This window comes from Podarcis raffonei, chromosome 10, assembly GCF_027172205.1.
Source record: "Podarcis raffonei isolate rPodRaf1 chromosome 10, rPodRaf1.pri, whole genome shotgun sequence".
Classification (NCBI taxonomy): Eukaryota; Metazoa; Chordata; class Lepidosauria; order Squamata; family Lacertidae; genus Podarcis; species Podarcis raffonei.
In genome coordinates this window covers 20,270,100-20,287,036 of record NC_070611.1, presented here as the reverse complement: position 1 = coordinate 20,287,036, position 16,937 = coordinate 20,270,100, and the positions used below count along the sequence as shown (strand labels likewise).

Genomic DNA, 16,937 nt, shown 5'->3' with positions numbered 1-16,937 from the left:
TATAAAAACACTTTATCAAATGTTGCAGAGCTACAGGAAACAATTGCACTTTATTTTTGTAACTGCCCTCTCCTGCCAGCAAAACAAATCACACACTGGAGGTCGAAGGATTTCAAATATTGCAAACATATTTTAATTTTGGAACTTTGTACAAACGTGGGCTAGATACAGAAGTGGTCATGACAGGAGGGAAAAGGGAGATTCTTATTGCCTGCAAATTTTCACAGAGACATAGAAATACCGAAGGCAAGTTTCAGGACAATCAACGAGATGAGAAAGTTTTTAAATTTGCAAGAGAGAAGATGCAACACTTGCAGTGGTGTGTGTGTGTGTGTGTTTTCCCCCTGGCAGTCCTTGGAGATCCTCTTGCCTTTTATACAAAGCAAAATCAAAGGACTAGGGACCAAGTTTTTCTTTTAAATGCATGTCTCCTAAGAATGAAGAAAAAGCAAGAGACCGACAACAGAAACAAAACACAACAGCGACAAACCATGGGAAACACATTTTCGGGCTGCAATTGTTGCAGATGAAATGCCTGCTCTGAACAGTTTCCAGTGATGACTGCCTGTAGTATTGCGCAATTTACAATGTCTGCTCTCCCGTCCGGTTACAGGAAGAGAAACGGCAACGCGACAAACAGAAAGGGATGGAGCCCACACTCCATGCTGGCATTCTCAAAAGTGCAAAGCAAAGCTACATAGAAAAATATGCAACCCCCACCCCACCCTGGCCATTGTCTTCAAAATGTCCTCGGCATTAAACACCCCTGCCCCAATACCACCCCCTTTCCCCCTGTCTAGCCCACCTTTCCTGCCTCACAAGTGGGATGAATTTGACACCATAGCATCGGGGCATTAAGGCAAAACCATAAACGCGAAGTGTGAGGACAAGTTACGGAACAAACACTCATGAGGGGAAGCAGGTGGTCAGCCGTCTTCTTCGTCGCTGTCCTTCATTGTGATGCCTTGAAGTCCGCTCCCATCAGACACAGAGACCGTGGCTTCCTCTACTGTCAGACGGCTGTGGACGGTGTCGTATGTTTTGCTGTTCAGGGTTCCTTCCAGCACGCCCTGCAGCCTGAAGTCTCGATAGGTCTTCTGTAGCGACAAGAGAATATTTTCAGCAAAGGGTCAGTTCTTCCCTTTTGTAGTTCCCTAAAAACGTCAGTCTCATCGAAGGGGGCAGACGGAATGAAGGCCTGACCGCGATAAAGCGTTGGGGAAAGGTGTGTGGAATAGAATTGGTGAATTAACATGGCTTGATAAATGGATGCGTAATCCTCACGTGACAATATTGGAACTGTTAACTAATGCTGATGGATAAAAGGAAAAAATGGAATGTGAATTATAACTATGAAATATAAGCAGCAATAAGGGTTAATTATGGACACATCTAAGAAGGGGGTCGGAAGTCTTTCTGTTGTTGAAAATATTAAATTTGCTCAGTTTTTTAACAAATCCGCAATAATATGGAAAATAAAAAAAATCAATTGGCAAAAAAAGGGAATGGTAGGTAAAAAGCAGACCATTGGTCTGTTTTGATCACAACAGTCTACCATGGCATCTTCAGAACATCGTTCACTGAACTGGTGCCCTCCAGATATTCTGCACTACAACTCCCATCAGCCTCTCTGCCAGGCAGCATGATTTTTCTGGGAGCTGTAGTTCAGAACATCTGGAGGGCAACAGCTCCTCTGGGGCTTGGGATGATGTCTGTGCCAGCCCTGTATTTGAGATCCTTTAACTCAGTATTTCCCAAACTTGGGTCTCCAGCTGTTTTCAGACCACAGCTCCCACCGTCCCTAGCTAGCAGGACCGGTAATCAGGAATGATGGAAATTGTAGTCCCAAATTAGAGATGTCAAGGATTGGAGCTGGAATGTTCTGGATGGAAATTGCATGCTCTTAACCCTAAGCTATGCTTCCTCATTCAACACGAGAAGGGGATCCCAGCCCCCAAGCCCCAGAGTGTATTGCTGTAGGCAAGGGAGAGCTATTTAAATGTTTTGTTTATGGTGCTAAAAAGCCTGAAAGTAGTTCTCAGTGTAACATCTCCCAACAGAAAGTTCTTTTCCGGTACCTTTCATAGTGTGTGTGTGTAAGAGAGAGAGCTGCATTACACAAAAACAGGGAAGAAAACAGCACTCTTTCAAAAAAAAAGTAGCATTCTTTCACATGCTTTCCAAAGAAACGTATCAAACTCTCATCAAGTAATTGCTGTGTCTTGAATGAGCTGGCTCTTAAACTTAATGAGCAACTCTCCAATAGCCTGTGTGGCTTGGGGATGCTTTCTCCTGGAGGTTATCAGGAAGAGCAGCAGCTCTGGGAATCGCTTGCCTTGAGTAAGTACAAATATTTAATTTAATACATGACTCTGTCGTAACGGTATAGCTCAGGTACAGCACAATTGCCCGAGCAATGGTTCCACCAGCAGATCTGGGCTAATGAAAGACACTGGCCGATTGCTGCAATGTAGGCTGTGTTTCATTGTCACATGCAGCAAAACATACAGGCTAACAAAGGTGTTGGGCTGACAGCCACTGGGAATCAGGACTGCTCTAAAGGCTCTTTTTGCTTTGATCTGCGGAGTTGGGAGAGAACTACCCTGAATACAAAAAGGCCGTGCTCTGTTAACCTTAAATCACAAGAATGTTAAAACAGGCGCTTAAAAACAAGATCATACTTATTATTGCTTTACATTTCCAAAGTGAAACACATCTTGGATGGTTTACATGTCCTTTAGATGCATGACTAGCTGATTATTCTGAACTGAGGACTATATTTTTCATGATCAACTGCATTAAACAACCATCTGAATACCAAAATACGGCTCCAGATTGAGATCCAGTGCTAACAACTGAGCAAGTGTGCCGAATCGTGGCCCTGCCTGTGGAAGGAATGCCAGAAACACTAGTGCTTCTGAACTGGAAAATAAGACTTCAGTTTGATGTGCAAAGTCTTCAGCTGATCATGCTGAAGGCTTGATCAATTCATCTCTTTTAAACTACTTCTGTAGATTTTTTTTTACTCATGCAAAACTAGTGATCCATATTAATAATAAAAAAGAGTTATAAAAATAATTGTAGGAGCTGCAAATGCAATTTAACTCCCCTTTGCTACGTGTATGCACTCACACAAATTCCACTTGGTGGTGCTTGGCCCCTGAAATCACCTTGGGAGCTGTAGGATCCAATTTGCTGGCAGGGGAAACGTTCCCATCAGTCAATCTCCATTTGTGCAGCCTTCCATTTTTGCACCTGATAAGTAGCTGAACAGATTCAGATAGGCCTTCAGACCACTAAATCACCTCACCAATCACTCATTAAGTGGCCTTTTGGGTTTCTGTTCTGCAGTGTTCTGGCCTCCGGGGACATGTTTATTAGACGCTAGCTGCTTGTACAATTTGGCTTATATACACCACTCTAGATTTGCTGGAGTGACTTCCATTGCGAAGCCCAGATTCAGCTACTAAACAAATTATTCTTTCTGCCAGTCCCAGATAATTCTAAAAGGCACCTTTTCACTGCAAGTAAGATGGGTACTACTGCATTGCTTTGCTTTAGCCCTTTCAAGCAAGTGCTGTAGCCGGTTCGGTGCAGCTCATGAATCACTGAGACCAAGACCATAAGAACTAATTCAACCTTCCCAATCTCTAGCTGTTTTGGACCAGAACTCCCATCAGCGCCAGCCAAGCTAGCTGATGGGAGCTCTAGTCTCAAAACAGCTGAAGGGTAACAGGTTTGGAACAAGTGATGTAATCTCATCTCAGCTGTGAACTCATTGGGCTGGCCTCCCATTTTTTAAAGTGGAATATCCACCTTACACAGTTGAACTTACGAATGAACTGAAGTGTTTCAAAGCTTTGGGGAAAATTGTTATATTGATGCATATGATGCACAATATCTGGGATACAGCAATGTCTGAGCATCTCACCAGACACAAGAGGGCAATTAAAGGCATAACGAAGAGAGACATCTTCCAAGAAATGTGGACCCCATTCTTTAACTATGTTAATGACCAAAATCAAGACCTCCTCATATCAATTACTCAATATTCTCAGTGGAGGGGTTACATTAATATGTTTGAATGTGTCAGTTTATGTCTAGAGGCAAACATTTGGATGTACTGCTAGGTAAGTATTCAATGGTTATTTAAAAACCAATAAAACTGCTTTTTTTTAAAAAAGCCAGAAGAATTCATTGTTTGCTTCTCTTTTCAATTCTGCGGTGCAATCAAATTCTAATATATTTACCTTCACTATCTTGATGAGAGTCTTCAGCTGATAGATATGAAGCTGCAGTTCTAATCTATCAGCCAGCCATACGCATATGATTTTCATAGAGTTACTGTACCATTGCTGTTAAGAAAAAAGAAGAGGCAATAAATATATATCTATAGATATGTCCTGTCCGCCATTATTTATTTAGCAGATCTGGCGTCGAGAGGCAAATTGGACCCTTCAAACAGGCTGCAAATCAGCCCTTGAAGTCAACGATGCCTTGATCCCGGTCAGTAAAACGGCAAGTGTCGTTGCTAGGAAATTGGCAAACTTGACCTGAATTGGTCTTCACGCGAATTAGCATTAGCAAAAACTCCTCAGTGCCGTTGAGCTGGGCCATCTTCATGTGAAAGAGTGTTTCGCACATCGCGATCTGTAGGCAAAAAGGAGTGTTCCGTGCGCACGCTCGCATGAAATAACTGATTGCTAAAACAGTAGGGGGAAGAAGATTATTTATGGAGACGAAGGGGAAAATTGCACAGCTCTGCAAGTTTCACTTAGCAAAAAGGGAAATGAAGTCTAATGGAAGAAGAGGGCATCTGACGATGAAACACAATTCCTGCCGTTTTTTGCAGTTCTCACTCTCTTACCAAGGGTGTAATGAAATAGAGGGGGTGGGTGGGGAGGCAGACAGACGCTAAAATTGGGATGAGGGAACTGATAATGTATGACACAAAGGTTGCAGGTTTGATCCCCATATGGGGCAGCTGCATATTCCTGCATTGCAGGGGGTAGGAAGCGACCCTGAGGATTATCAATTCTATGATTCTGAGCTACCATAGCCGCTAGAGGGCCATAAAATTTGTGTCCCGGACTTTTTAGATTTGTCTACCCATGTACTAAGGATGCAGGTGGCACTGTGGTCTAAACCACTAAGCCTCTTGGGCTTGCCGATCAGAAGGTCGGAGGTTCGAATCCCCGCAACAGGGTGAGCTCCCGTTGCTCGGTCCCTGCTCCTGCCAACCTAGCAGTTCGAAAGCACGTCAAAGTGCAAGTAGATAAATAGGTACTGCTCCAGCAGGAAGGTAAATGGCGTTTCCATGCGCTGCTCTGGTTTGCCAGAAGCGGCTTAGTCATGCTGGCCACATGACCTCCGGAAGCTGTACGGTGGCTCCCTCGGCCAGTAAAGCAAGATGAGCGCCGCAACCCCAGAGTTGTTCGTGACTGGACTTAATGGTCAGGCATCCCTTTACCTTTACCCATGTACTATCTGAAACCAAAGCAGTGCATTGGTTGCCAGATGTGATTTCCATCCCCTGCCCCCAGCTCCCCTACCACACTAATCACATCCCTTATTGGGAAGTCTGGGCTTTTAGGAAAATGGGTGGTTGTTTTCTGTTTTTTGCAAGAGCTCCAAACCAGCTAATTTCACAGCCTGGGACGTGACTGAATCTCTCTCAAAAAGAGAGACTGTTTGGAGCACCCTGACTCGCTTCAGCTACAATGGGTGCTCAGGGATAAAGGCAGCTGCGGTCCAGAAACATCTGGTGGGCCAAAGTTTCCTATCTGTGAGGTAAATACTGACCTAAGGAAAGGCAAAGGCATTTTGGAGTTGGCCAGGGCACTACCTGTTTGCCTACTAGGTATATTCAATGTTCTTAATCAAAGATATTAGGAAGGCTTTAGCTAAAATAAGTAACGTTGATATTTAAGCAGTCGCCAAGGCAAAATAGAAAAACAAACCACCTCTGTAGCTTCAGTCTTTCTCAGTATCAATTACTAAACAGAACCCTGTGGTCAAAGTATGAAAAACAGAGTGGTGGTTTCATTTTGGAGCAAAATTGCATTTGGAGAGAATTAGCACTTCAGGGCTTTCTTTAAAAAAAGAAAGAAGCAGCTATAAACCTTTTCCTAACATAATTTCCTCTTCCTTTACAATAGGAGAGGGTATGTATATATTTGTGTATGTGCACACACACACAAGAAATGGGGAACACAAAGCTTCAGGGAGTGGAGGCTACATGAATACGGTTTAGTACACGCAGCCAGAACCAAGCAAGCAGAAATTAGGGCTGAAGAAAGGTGCCCTGGCTAAACAACAACAACATCAACATCATCAATAATGCTGCTCCCATCTTGCAGCTTATTATGTGCATGTTAGGCTGAGCAGTGAAATAACAGCATATTAAATAATGAACAGTTAACCAGATAATCATCTTCCTTTGGTTTCTAATGCCTGGCAGTTCTTTACTTCCTGCCCTTAAAAAACCCTCTCGTCTATTCCCTCTCTGGGCAGCGGAGATCAGTAGTACCGGTATCTTCCAGTGTGTCTCTTGGGAAGCAGAAGATACTACCCAGCCAAGGAGCTGCTAAACTTCATCCGTGCACATCCTCCAAAAGCACAGGCAGAGGCACTTTCATGCCGCCTAAGCAGGCACCCCTGGAATTTTGGCACCCCAAGGGGGAGCCTATTTTGCCTCTCTGGTTGGACAAGCCCTGGCAATAAAGGAAAGATTGAAACGACGGCAAGTACACTCCCAGATACCACTGAGCTAATGATAACATTCACAGCCCACCAGTATGCTTTCTGCTCAAAGCCCAGCTAAATGGGGAATTGCACCAATGGCGACATGTTTCGATACAGCTTGTGCTGGGGAAATTCCTTGGAACTGAGTCCCAAAGCAGCACTTCTAGAACAGCAATTGGGGAACCGGATGCATCTGGTAGGTTCCAAAGTAGACCTGATCCTAGCCAGGCTTGCAGTAGGCCTTGCATTTAAATTCCACACTGGTGGCAAGCCCTGTTTTCGGCAGGGACCTGCTCCACTTGGGAGCTCTTGACTGGCGTTCCTGAGTGGAGACAACCCCCAGCAGGACTTGTGATTGGCTTTGCATTTCAGTGACGCTGTGTGCAAGTCTCCCCTGCACAGAGTTATGATTCCCAGTACCCTTAACAAATTACATTTCCTGAGATTCTTTGGCCGAAGCCCATCTGCTCTAGGACTGCTAGCCATGATTTAAAAATTCTGAAATATAAATTCTGAGGCATCGTAGTGTTACTATTTCAAAATAAGGATATTGTTGAACACAATACCTAGCCACCATTTGTTGTTTAGCACCTGCAAAGGCTGTGAACAGGCATGCAAATATATGCAAATTAGGAGTTTCCTTTTCGCTTATTATCTATTTCTGACATACTCTCTTCAGAGCTGAATCCTGTCTATAGCAAACATTAAAAGATGAGTGCCTTGCAGAGTTTGCTTTTACAAGTCTTATTCACACTATATATAATATTTTAAAAGATTATTGATTAGAAGTTATTTTTAAATCCATGGATAACAGGTGGCATTCAAATAAATGCTGTCAGCCACATTGGGATGAGTGTCATGTAGCTTAACAGATGGTATCTGAGTGAATTCACTGCGACAATAAATTCGCTCACCTGATCACTCTCTCAACCACCATTTGTTCTTTTGTATCTATTCATTGTTACATGCAATATGATAGACCCAATCTGTTCTCTTATCAAACAGACCTTGGGAAGAATTAACCTCGGAGGTGTGCAACACGACCCAGTGCTGCCCATTTCCATGGGAAGACTGGCACCCTCGACGAGAAAAGGAAAAAGCCCACGTTGCGGGCCGTCGATTAGCGATGCAAAGGAGACTGGGCATCAAACAATTAAGTCGGGAGCAGAAGTGGTGCCACTTTGCACAAATGAGCAAGCTGCAGCTTGTCGAAGGAAGTGTTGTGATTTGTCGTTCCCTGAAAAGGAAATTAATGGGGTTGCGGGAGGCTAATAGAGAAAAGAACCTTGGCCAAAGTCACTCCCCTAAACACACAAATGCCATGTGCCCCGTGCACACACATCAAACAGGGCCCTGTGCTTGCTGTTGCCCCTTCCTGTGAACCTTTAAATGCTAAAATCACTGTTTAGCACTGGACAGGATAAGCTGGTAAAAAGCGCCGGGTCCGGAATTTTACATTTAGCATCACCCTTCTTTGTATTTAGTTGCAAGTAGCAGGGTGGACTAGGGCGGAAAGCCCTGAGAAGTGTTAATCACGAGCATGATTTCTAATAGCCATTTTGCAATATCCATTTCTATTTAAGTCACACTGCTGCTGTCTTCCATTCCTTACTAATAGAAAACGAGCCTTGTGTAGCACCGAATGCATTTCAATTTGGAAGTCAAAAGGACCACAGGATTTTTGACTGGAGTATTTTGCAGGTTGGATTTGTCCAACCTACAGCAAAGGGTGCTTGGATGCGCATAAGGTTTTCGGAAATAAAGGCAGGTTAAAGAAACCCCCATGCCTGAAAGGGGAAGCGCCGACGTGCTTCTTACAGCATCCAGAACACACACCTGGGAAGTCTTTTTTCACTTTAGCATAAAGATACACAGTCAAACGGAGCCTTACTGGCTGAGAGGCAATGCACATCGAAGGTTGTAATTGCGGAAGCGTCTTTGGGAAGGTATATTGCACATTTTGGGTGCAATCTTCCCAGCAAACACTGCCGCTGTACCAGAGGGACTTGTTTTGACGATGATTGCAAAAGCCTCCCAAACGAAATCACATCACTGCTAAAGTCCCAATCATGCTTGATCTTAACCCAATCTCTCACGAGCTCAAAACAGGGCTTGCAAAGCTGCGTTTCGATCCCTAGCTTTCGGTTGCTTACAGGAGGGGTCCTCCTGTTGATGGAACAAAATCTTGGGATCCAACCTGGTGTAAGACAGAACAGAACAATGAAGAATAAGGTTCACTGTGGCTGCTAACCATGGCGGCTGCTCACTACCTCAAGTATTGCAGGCAGTATACCGGTACCTCTGAATGCCAGTCACCTCTGATTACGAGTAGGGAAAGTGCGGGCTGTGCTCCTGCTTGCTTCCCGCAGGCAACACAATTCAGGAAGGGTGTTGACAAGCTGGAAGGTGTGCCAAAGAGGGCGACTGGAATGATCAAGGGTCTAGAAGCCAAGCCTTATGAGGAGCGGTTGAAGGAGCTGGGGATGTTTAGCTTGGAAAAGAGGAGACTGAAAGGAGATATGATAGCCATCTTCAAATATCTCAATGGCTGTCCCAGGTAACAGGGATCAAGCTTTATTTTCCTCCTGCTCTGGAGGGTAGGACTCAAACCAATGGCTTCAAGTTACAAGAAAGGAGAATCCAACTAAACATCAGGAAAAACTTTATGATAGTACGAGCTGTTCGGCAGTGGAACAGTCTCCCACAGGAGGTTGCAGACTCTCTTGGATGTTTTATCTGAGATTTCTGCATTGCAGGGGGTTGGACTAGATGCCTCAAGGGGTCCCTTTCAACTCTACAGTTATTCTATCCAGTAGGCTACTGTGAGAACAGGAGTAGATGGGCCTTTGGTCTGAACCAGCAGGGCTCTTCTTATATTCAGTGCAAAAATATACTAAATTAAATGACAACCCACAGGTAATGTTTTTTTACAAGGACAGCCAGTGCTCAAATTATATGGCAGTGGGGTGGGAGCGGAAGGGCCCTTAACAAAATTTGTAAGCTCCACCTCTGACTCCAACCAATCTTAGCCAAACCATTCCCTTCTAAATACAACGGCTAAGACGGCGAAAGCTAAGGAAGCCAGATTCCCTCTGCATTTTGAGCACAGTAAAGCTATACCTTTATTTGTCTCAAACAACGTTCACTGGCAGTATGCAAGCTTTTTGTGTTTTTAAGACAAACAATTATTATTATTTTTCGCATCAATGAATGATGCCTGCTAGACTCCAAAGTTCTTACAGTAAAAACAACAATACTTTTCAACGACACCCCAAATAATCACATTCCCCTGAGCTTGGAGGAGGGAAAATTGAAAAGGCATTACATTGTGCCCTGATGTCAATTCTATGGCATTATTGCTTTTTTGTTGTTGCTGCGCTGTTGCCTACACAGGAATAAAACAGAAAGTGTATATTATATATATATTTTTCACACCAGTGCATGACAGCAGCCAACCATTTTAAAAGAAAATTTGTTCTCTCCCTCCTCCCCCCCCCATACATAGTTCAGACAGCTCCTGTAAGGGCATGTATTACTCACTTCATTTTCCCTTGAAATATCTCTTTTGAAGTTAAAAAAAAAAGAGGGAAAAAAAAAGGAAAGGCTAGGGTTGACTCTGCAAGACCCCTGTATTTATTCACACTTATTGTGCATGACTGTAGACTGGTAAATCATATTAGCGACCCGTCTTCCCATCAAGCTGCTACTTGCTTTCCAGCCCTAGGAAGGTTCAACAAATCAACAGGAGCACGGAAAACAGAACATCAGTCTAATCTAGTGTTTAAGGTGAAGTTTTCAAACCCAATCTAAGAAGATCTTTAGAGCAAGTAAGAAGCTGAAGGGCTCAGAAGGTGGTATTGACAATGAAAGAGTGTTGAAATATTGAGAAGCGCAGCACTTGTGCATTTTTAATAACCAGAGGGTCAACAAGGACACAGCTCACTCCGTGCCAATAGTTGCCACCGACTATGGAAATTGCCACACCAGGGCCGTAAACGCTTTCAGTTCATCAGCTTTCTTAAACACCCTAAACCCCCTCAGCGGACCTTTAGTCTTGAATTAACAAACCAAAGCAATGAAAGAGGGTGCAGCTTGAATGGCTGGCGTTGATCCCCAACTGCGTCCAGCACTGCTACAGGCGCTGAAAAACTCTCTCCATTGTCAATAGAAATTGACAAACCCTCCTCTCTTAAATAGTACAGCTGAGCCAGGCTGGATCCACGCAGCTGTAAAGGGCTCCACTCTCAGGGCCCGGGAGCACTAACAATGGAACAAGCATGAGCTCTTTGTCAGCCTCAGACTTGGCAATTTTCTAACAAGGATTAAAGTTGTTTCTCGGCAGTGCCGGTGAAAAGAGATTTAGCAACATACCGAGCTTTCTTCAGCCAAGTTAAAGAGAAGTAGTTAAGGAATTTCATTATTCGGCCGGCCATTGGAAATACAAAACAAATATATTCAATATTCACAATCCCTACCTCGCTCAACTACTAATCTATAACGTTCTGAGACGGAGCCTACTAAATCGAACACTTGTCTCTTGGGGGGGGGGGTAAACACATTGCAGATTTTTTTTATATATATATAAAAAGATTTTATTTTTTTTAAAAAGATGCAGCTGTTTGCTACCTGGAACGAAGACTCAATATGTACTAATACACAAAGCCGTAGACCTCGGAGTCCTGATATTCCTACTTTTGAATCGCCAGACCACATAGGGATTTTCTTTGGCTTGGCTCTTCTGGCGACCGGTCACTGATGAAGAGGAAGGCGGGTGGTGGCGATGGGGAGGAGAATATGGTACCTTTTGCCTCTCAAGGAGCAAAGCTGCATTTCCCTCCAATTAAGGGCACAATCCTGCCAGGGCCGAAATGAATAGGGCTGGGACAGCAGACAGCACAAACCGTGAAATAATATTACATGATTAGGAACCAGCGCTGCAAAGATCCCGGTGGATCCTCTTCTGTGGTGTTAGTTACAGTCCTAGATAACGGCAAAACCACACATTCAGTGGAAAAGACCTGCTTTATCAAGATGGCAGGAGCCGAGGTGCAGAGCCGCACGCCGCTAAATAAGAGACTTTGCTATTTTAGATGCTGCAACGTTGTCTAGCGATGGGTGAAAATGCAGTATTGGCCAAATTAACAACACGCTCGGGGAGTCAGAGAAGAATGTTTGTAATTGCATGGATAATAGAGAACTTAGTTTAATCAAATGCAGGTAAAAACAAAAAAACCCAGAAGCTCTGTCCGTTTGTGACACCGAGCCTATTAAGGGACAGCCAGGGAGGTGAAAAAACTCCTAGGATTTTAGCCACAATGTCTCTATCAATTGCAGTGTTATATTAAACGACGGCACTGCAGAGAGTGATGGCAAAAGGGCTACCCAAATTCTATGGGGGGGGGGGAAGAAACATGTTAGTTTTCAAACCAACTATATACATATATAAATAGATAGCACTTCAGATCATCACATCTATTGAGCAACTGGTTCATTTGCAGAATGGTGAACGGCTCAAGTAATGACAGATTACACAGACACACCTCTTTGCATAAACATGCTTCATTATCACGGTACATCATTTATGTTTCTCTCACATGATTTCAAGATCCTCTATCTTTCACTACCTTTCTACAATAAAATAGAATTTTCATAAATAATGGGCTAAAACGCCTTTCCAAAGGTCTGAATTTTCAAAATAAAATCTAAGACAATATTTAAAGGTAACCCAAAACATTATTTTATTTTATTTTTTGCTGAAGGAGAAAAGCAGGCAAACAGACCTGCTTGGGAGAACATAAAAGGCTTCTCCCCCACAAAAGAAACCCTCTGTTTTGTCCATATAAATGTGCAATTGTAGGTATAAGAGCAAGTGATCAGAGAGAGATTTGGATGCTCTCTATTATGCATATGTGGTTGAAAATTAATGGCCTATTAAGCCCCCTACCCTTCCCCTGCAAAGTTCAACTTCATAATTGAAACCGCCTATTAACTGCCAACAATCTTCCATTATGGTGTGTGTCACCTCCTTAATTATCCTAGATCAGCTAATTTATAGTTTGATGGTCTCCAGTCAATACACTTGAAATTAATATTGCCTAAAAAAAACAAAACCCCAAACACCCGCTACTGCGTTTTTGTGTGTAATGCTAAGTCACATTTGTAAAACTGTGCCTGTGTCAGAATTAATTTTATACAATTACCCTACATTTGGTTTGTTAGTACGGTTGATTTGGAGCGTGTAAATGTGTGGGGAGGGAGGATCGGGAGCAGCGTTTAAAAACCGCCTTGTGATTTTATGATGCAAAATATTTTTAACCACCGATGCCTAATTCACATGGTCTGAACTGGATTTTAGAGGACAGATGGCCTCCGTATGGAAGGGAAGTGAAACTAGATTGGGAGAAATGAAGAATCTGTGCTTTCCAAGGATCTCGACCCTTTCACCCTTTGGGTTACTATGGTTCCAACCAATAACAATACTCCATAGCTTCAGAAGCAGATGTATAGCTAGCTGGGAGTGGGATTTAGTCCCTCGGCAGCTATTGGTGTGTGGGCAAGAGAGAGAGATTTCGCCTTGAAGCCAAACGATGCTGACAGCTCTTTTCAGGGGAGTTGCATGGAGAGCTTTGGTTTTGCAGCCCATTCAAAACATTCCCCAGCTATCTCCCTTTGCTTTAGGAAGAAAACGGGCAACTGGCAGCCTACCAACAAATGGGCATGCTTTTTAGGAAAAAACACATTCAGCCAAAAGCAAAGCTCCTTAGGAGGAGGAGCTCCACTCTGTATACTTCTGTGTCAGAGCTAAACCTCATTCAGATACCCTTGTGTATGCATTGGAGTACTCTGACACAAAAGGTTGCTTGAACAGAGCTGCAACCCATTATTTCACAATACCTCCTTCCCCCGATATAAAAGGTAAAGGTAAAGGTACCCCTGCCCATACGGGCCAGTCTTGACAGACTCTGGGGTTGTGCACCCATCTCACTCAAGAGGCCGGGGGCCAGCGCTGTCCGCAGACACTTCCGGGTCACGTGGCCAGCATGACAAAGCTGCATCTGGCGAGCCAGCGCAGCACACGGAACGCCGTTTACCTTCCCGCTGGTAAGCGGTCCCTATTTATCTACTTGCACCCGGGGGTGCTTTCGAACTACTAGGTTGGCAGGCGCTGGGACCGAGCAGCGGGAGCGCACCCCGCCGCGGGGATTCAAACCGCCGACCTTTCGATGGGCAAGCCCTAGGCGCTGAGGCTTTTACCCACAGCGCCACCCGCGTCCCTTCCCCCCATATAGCCCCCTCCAAACCAAGGGGCATGGCGTTCCAGGGGAAGTGGGTCCTGACAATGACCCCCACTTCACCCATCAATTCATTCAAATATTTATAAATCACACTTGCACAAAATCACAACGGGAGTGATAAAATTACAACAAGAGCAAAAGCACAAATTAAAACTTTGGTGAGAACATCAATAAATACTGGTTGGTAAGAAGAAAATTCCATTGCTAAGGTCTGTCTGAATAAGGCCATTTTGAGGAGACATCTAAAAAAAGGCAAGGATGATTTCTGACAAATCTCTACTGCCACACGGAAGACTCAGTCCCTAGTAAAGGTGTGAGGAGCCACAAAAATTGCCCCATCAGAGGATCTCAAAGACTGAGGTGGAGCAGAAAGGATCAGATGATGCTGAAGGTTGTTTGGGCCCAAGACGTTAGCGAATTAACAAAATTCACAGAACTGAACCTGACCTGGGAGCAAATTGGCAGTAGAAATAAAGCTTCATTGTGGAAATGGAATCGGCGCAAATCCTTATTTAAAGGATTATGTTGAAACCAGAATTAACGCAAAACAATCTGTTTACCAACCGATGCAGTTTTAAATGTCATTGTTTACGACCTGCCTATCCCTTGTGTCTTCCTGTGCATATGGTAGGCGTAGAACGGAATCAAAACTCTGCACAGCGGGTGGGGAACACAGACCTAGACACCTGCAATGTTATTTCTACTTTTAAATATTATGTTCTAACATAGATGCTTCTTGCACTATGGGACTTGCAGAAGTGGCACGTGGAATTCCCTCTCCGCCAATCCTTGCACCTGATCTTCAGTGCCCCGTCGTGTTCCAGTTCTGCAGCTCCCTTGAGCAAACGCCGCAAAGTTTCCATATTGCGCCGCACCGAGCCGTAGCTTTGCGATGCAGACAGACAACCGCCCACTTAACGTTACGTGAGATTTTCAATCAACACAGCTCCGCAAGAGGTGGAAGGCGACAATATGAAATATATTCAAAGGCAGCCTCCTCTACTTAGATGGTTTCCCCCCCCTTTTCGTAAACAAAAGGAGTGGAGTCAAATCTCCTTGGGCACAGAGCCACTCCAACAGCTGTTGAACTCTTCTTCCCTAAATACACTGGTTCTGTACTACTATGAGGCTTTGGGTAAGTAAACAGAGCTTAACTAAGTGCAATTAAATATCTAACTCTCTCTATATATTAAAAGTCACTTGGTTCGTTTCCATCACATTTGGGTGCTTGGAGGATCAATCATCTTCTGCTGTAGGGGAAAAGACTCTGACAACAATCCTAGAAGAGGATTCTAAGATGATGTTACAGCCTTATATGATTTCCCCTCACTAGGGAAGAAAAGCATTTAGGATGCTGCTGGATGCCTAGAATGGGGAATTTTCTTTCCATGGAGAAAAGTGGGAAGAATGTGGGATACAAGAATGGTGGAGCGCCTTGAAATTGGGGTGGGAAACCTGTGACCCTCCAGATGGGACTTCAACTCCCAACAGTCCCAGCCAGAACAATGACTCAAGGATGATGGGAGTTCAACACATCTGTACTATAGGCCCATCCTGCAGGCCTCCTCTGTTGCCATTGATTTGAGCTGTTCAACCCGATGCTTGCTGTAAAATGGCCCAGATGTGATTGTGTCAAAAGCATAATGATGGCTTTTGCTGTCCAATCAGTAGTGCTCAGTCAGGGTCACAAGTTGATTATTCCTTCCTCATAAGAACAGCTTGATGGATCAAGCCAATGGACTACCTAATTCAGCATCCCGTTTTCACAGCGGCTAACCGGATGCCAGAGGAAAACCCACGAGCTCAGAATCCAGCAAGGAAGGAATACAGAGAACAGAATCTAATCGAAACAAATACAGCCCTGTATACAACAAAAGTATAATATGTACTGGATGCCCCAATGCAATTGGTATTAAGACTCAAAATAATATCCAAATGTATATACGTAGAGTCACAAAGAACTATATTCCAACAGTGAAAGCAAAACGCAACCATCATGGCTAGCAGCCATTGATAGCCGTGTCAACCATTAATTTGTCTCATCTTCTTTTAAAGAAGCCATCACTTATCGCTTGCCTGGGAATAAAACTGCTGCAGACAGTCAACTGATGAAATGCTTCTGCCTTGTCCGCGGGTGGCGCTGTGGTCTAAACCACTGAGCCTCTTGGGCTTGCCGATCAGAAGGTCGGTGGTTCAAATCCCTGTGATGGAGTGAGCTCCTGTTGCTCTGTCCCAGCTTCTGCCAACCTAGCAGTTTGAAAGTACATCAGGTAACGCTGCGGTGGGAAGGTAAACGGCGTTTCTGTGCACTCTGGTTTGCATCATGGTGTTCCGTTGCACCAGACGCAGTTTAGATGACCAAACCACATGATGACTGGCTACGTGACCCGGAAATCTGTCTGTGGACAAACGCTGGCTCCCTTGGCCTGAAAGCGAGATGAGCGCTGCAACCCCATAGTCAACTTTGACTGGACTTAACTATCCAGGGGTCCTTTACCTTTTACCTTATATTCTGCTGTCCTGCCTAAAACCCTTCCCATGCAATATACCACAAGCTCCTTAGTTTGTAATTATTTTTTTTAAAAAAAGTATATACCACTTGACACTAAGGGGGAAAAAACTCCAAGGCAGTTAAAATAGGAAACACAGAAAGAGTCAGATGGCAATCTCAAATATTAGGTAGTCATATCTGTTTTCCAGTTTAAAAGAAGGCATCCTCTGTTGGAACAAGGAACAATGAAAAAGATACGGAACTGGGAATGCTGGAAGTGTAAAGAGGTTGAAGGGTCGTTCCTCCACATGTGGTGGTACTGCAGTGTAATTAAAGATTATTAGGAAGTAATATAAAATGAACTTTAAAAAATGTTTAAAAGAACATTCCTTCGCAAACCCAGCAGA

General features: G+C 44.0%; 1 protein-coding gene across 11 annotated transcripts in view; it reads right to left on the bottom strand.

Moving 5' to 3' along the window:
- Window positions 1–110: 110 nt before the first annotated feature.
- Window positions 111–16,937, bottom strand: part of CADPS2 (calcium dependent secretion activator 2) — a 360,741-nt gene continuing 343,914 nt past the window's right edge. For all 11 annotated transcript variants that reach the window (XM_053405611.1, XM_053405613.1, XM_053405612.1 and 8 more), the window contains 2 exons: window positions 4,251–4,355; window positions 111–1,097 (listed from right to left, as the gene is read on the bottom strand). In XM_053405611.1, coding sequence (XP_053261586.1) covers window positions 927–1,097; window positions 4,251–4,355 — 276 coding nt within the window. In that variant the 3' untranslated portion in view covers window positions 111–926. The remainder of the gene's footprint in view (window positions 1,098–4,250; window positions 4,356–16,937) is intronic.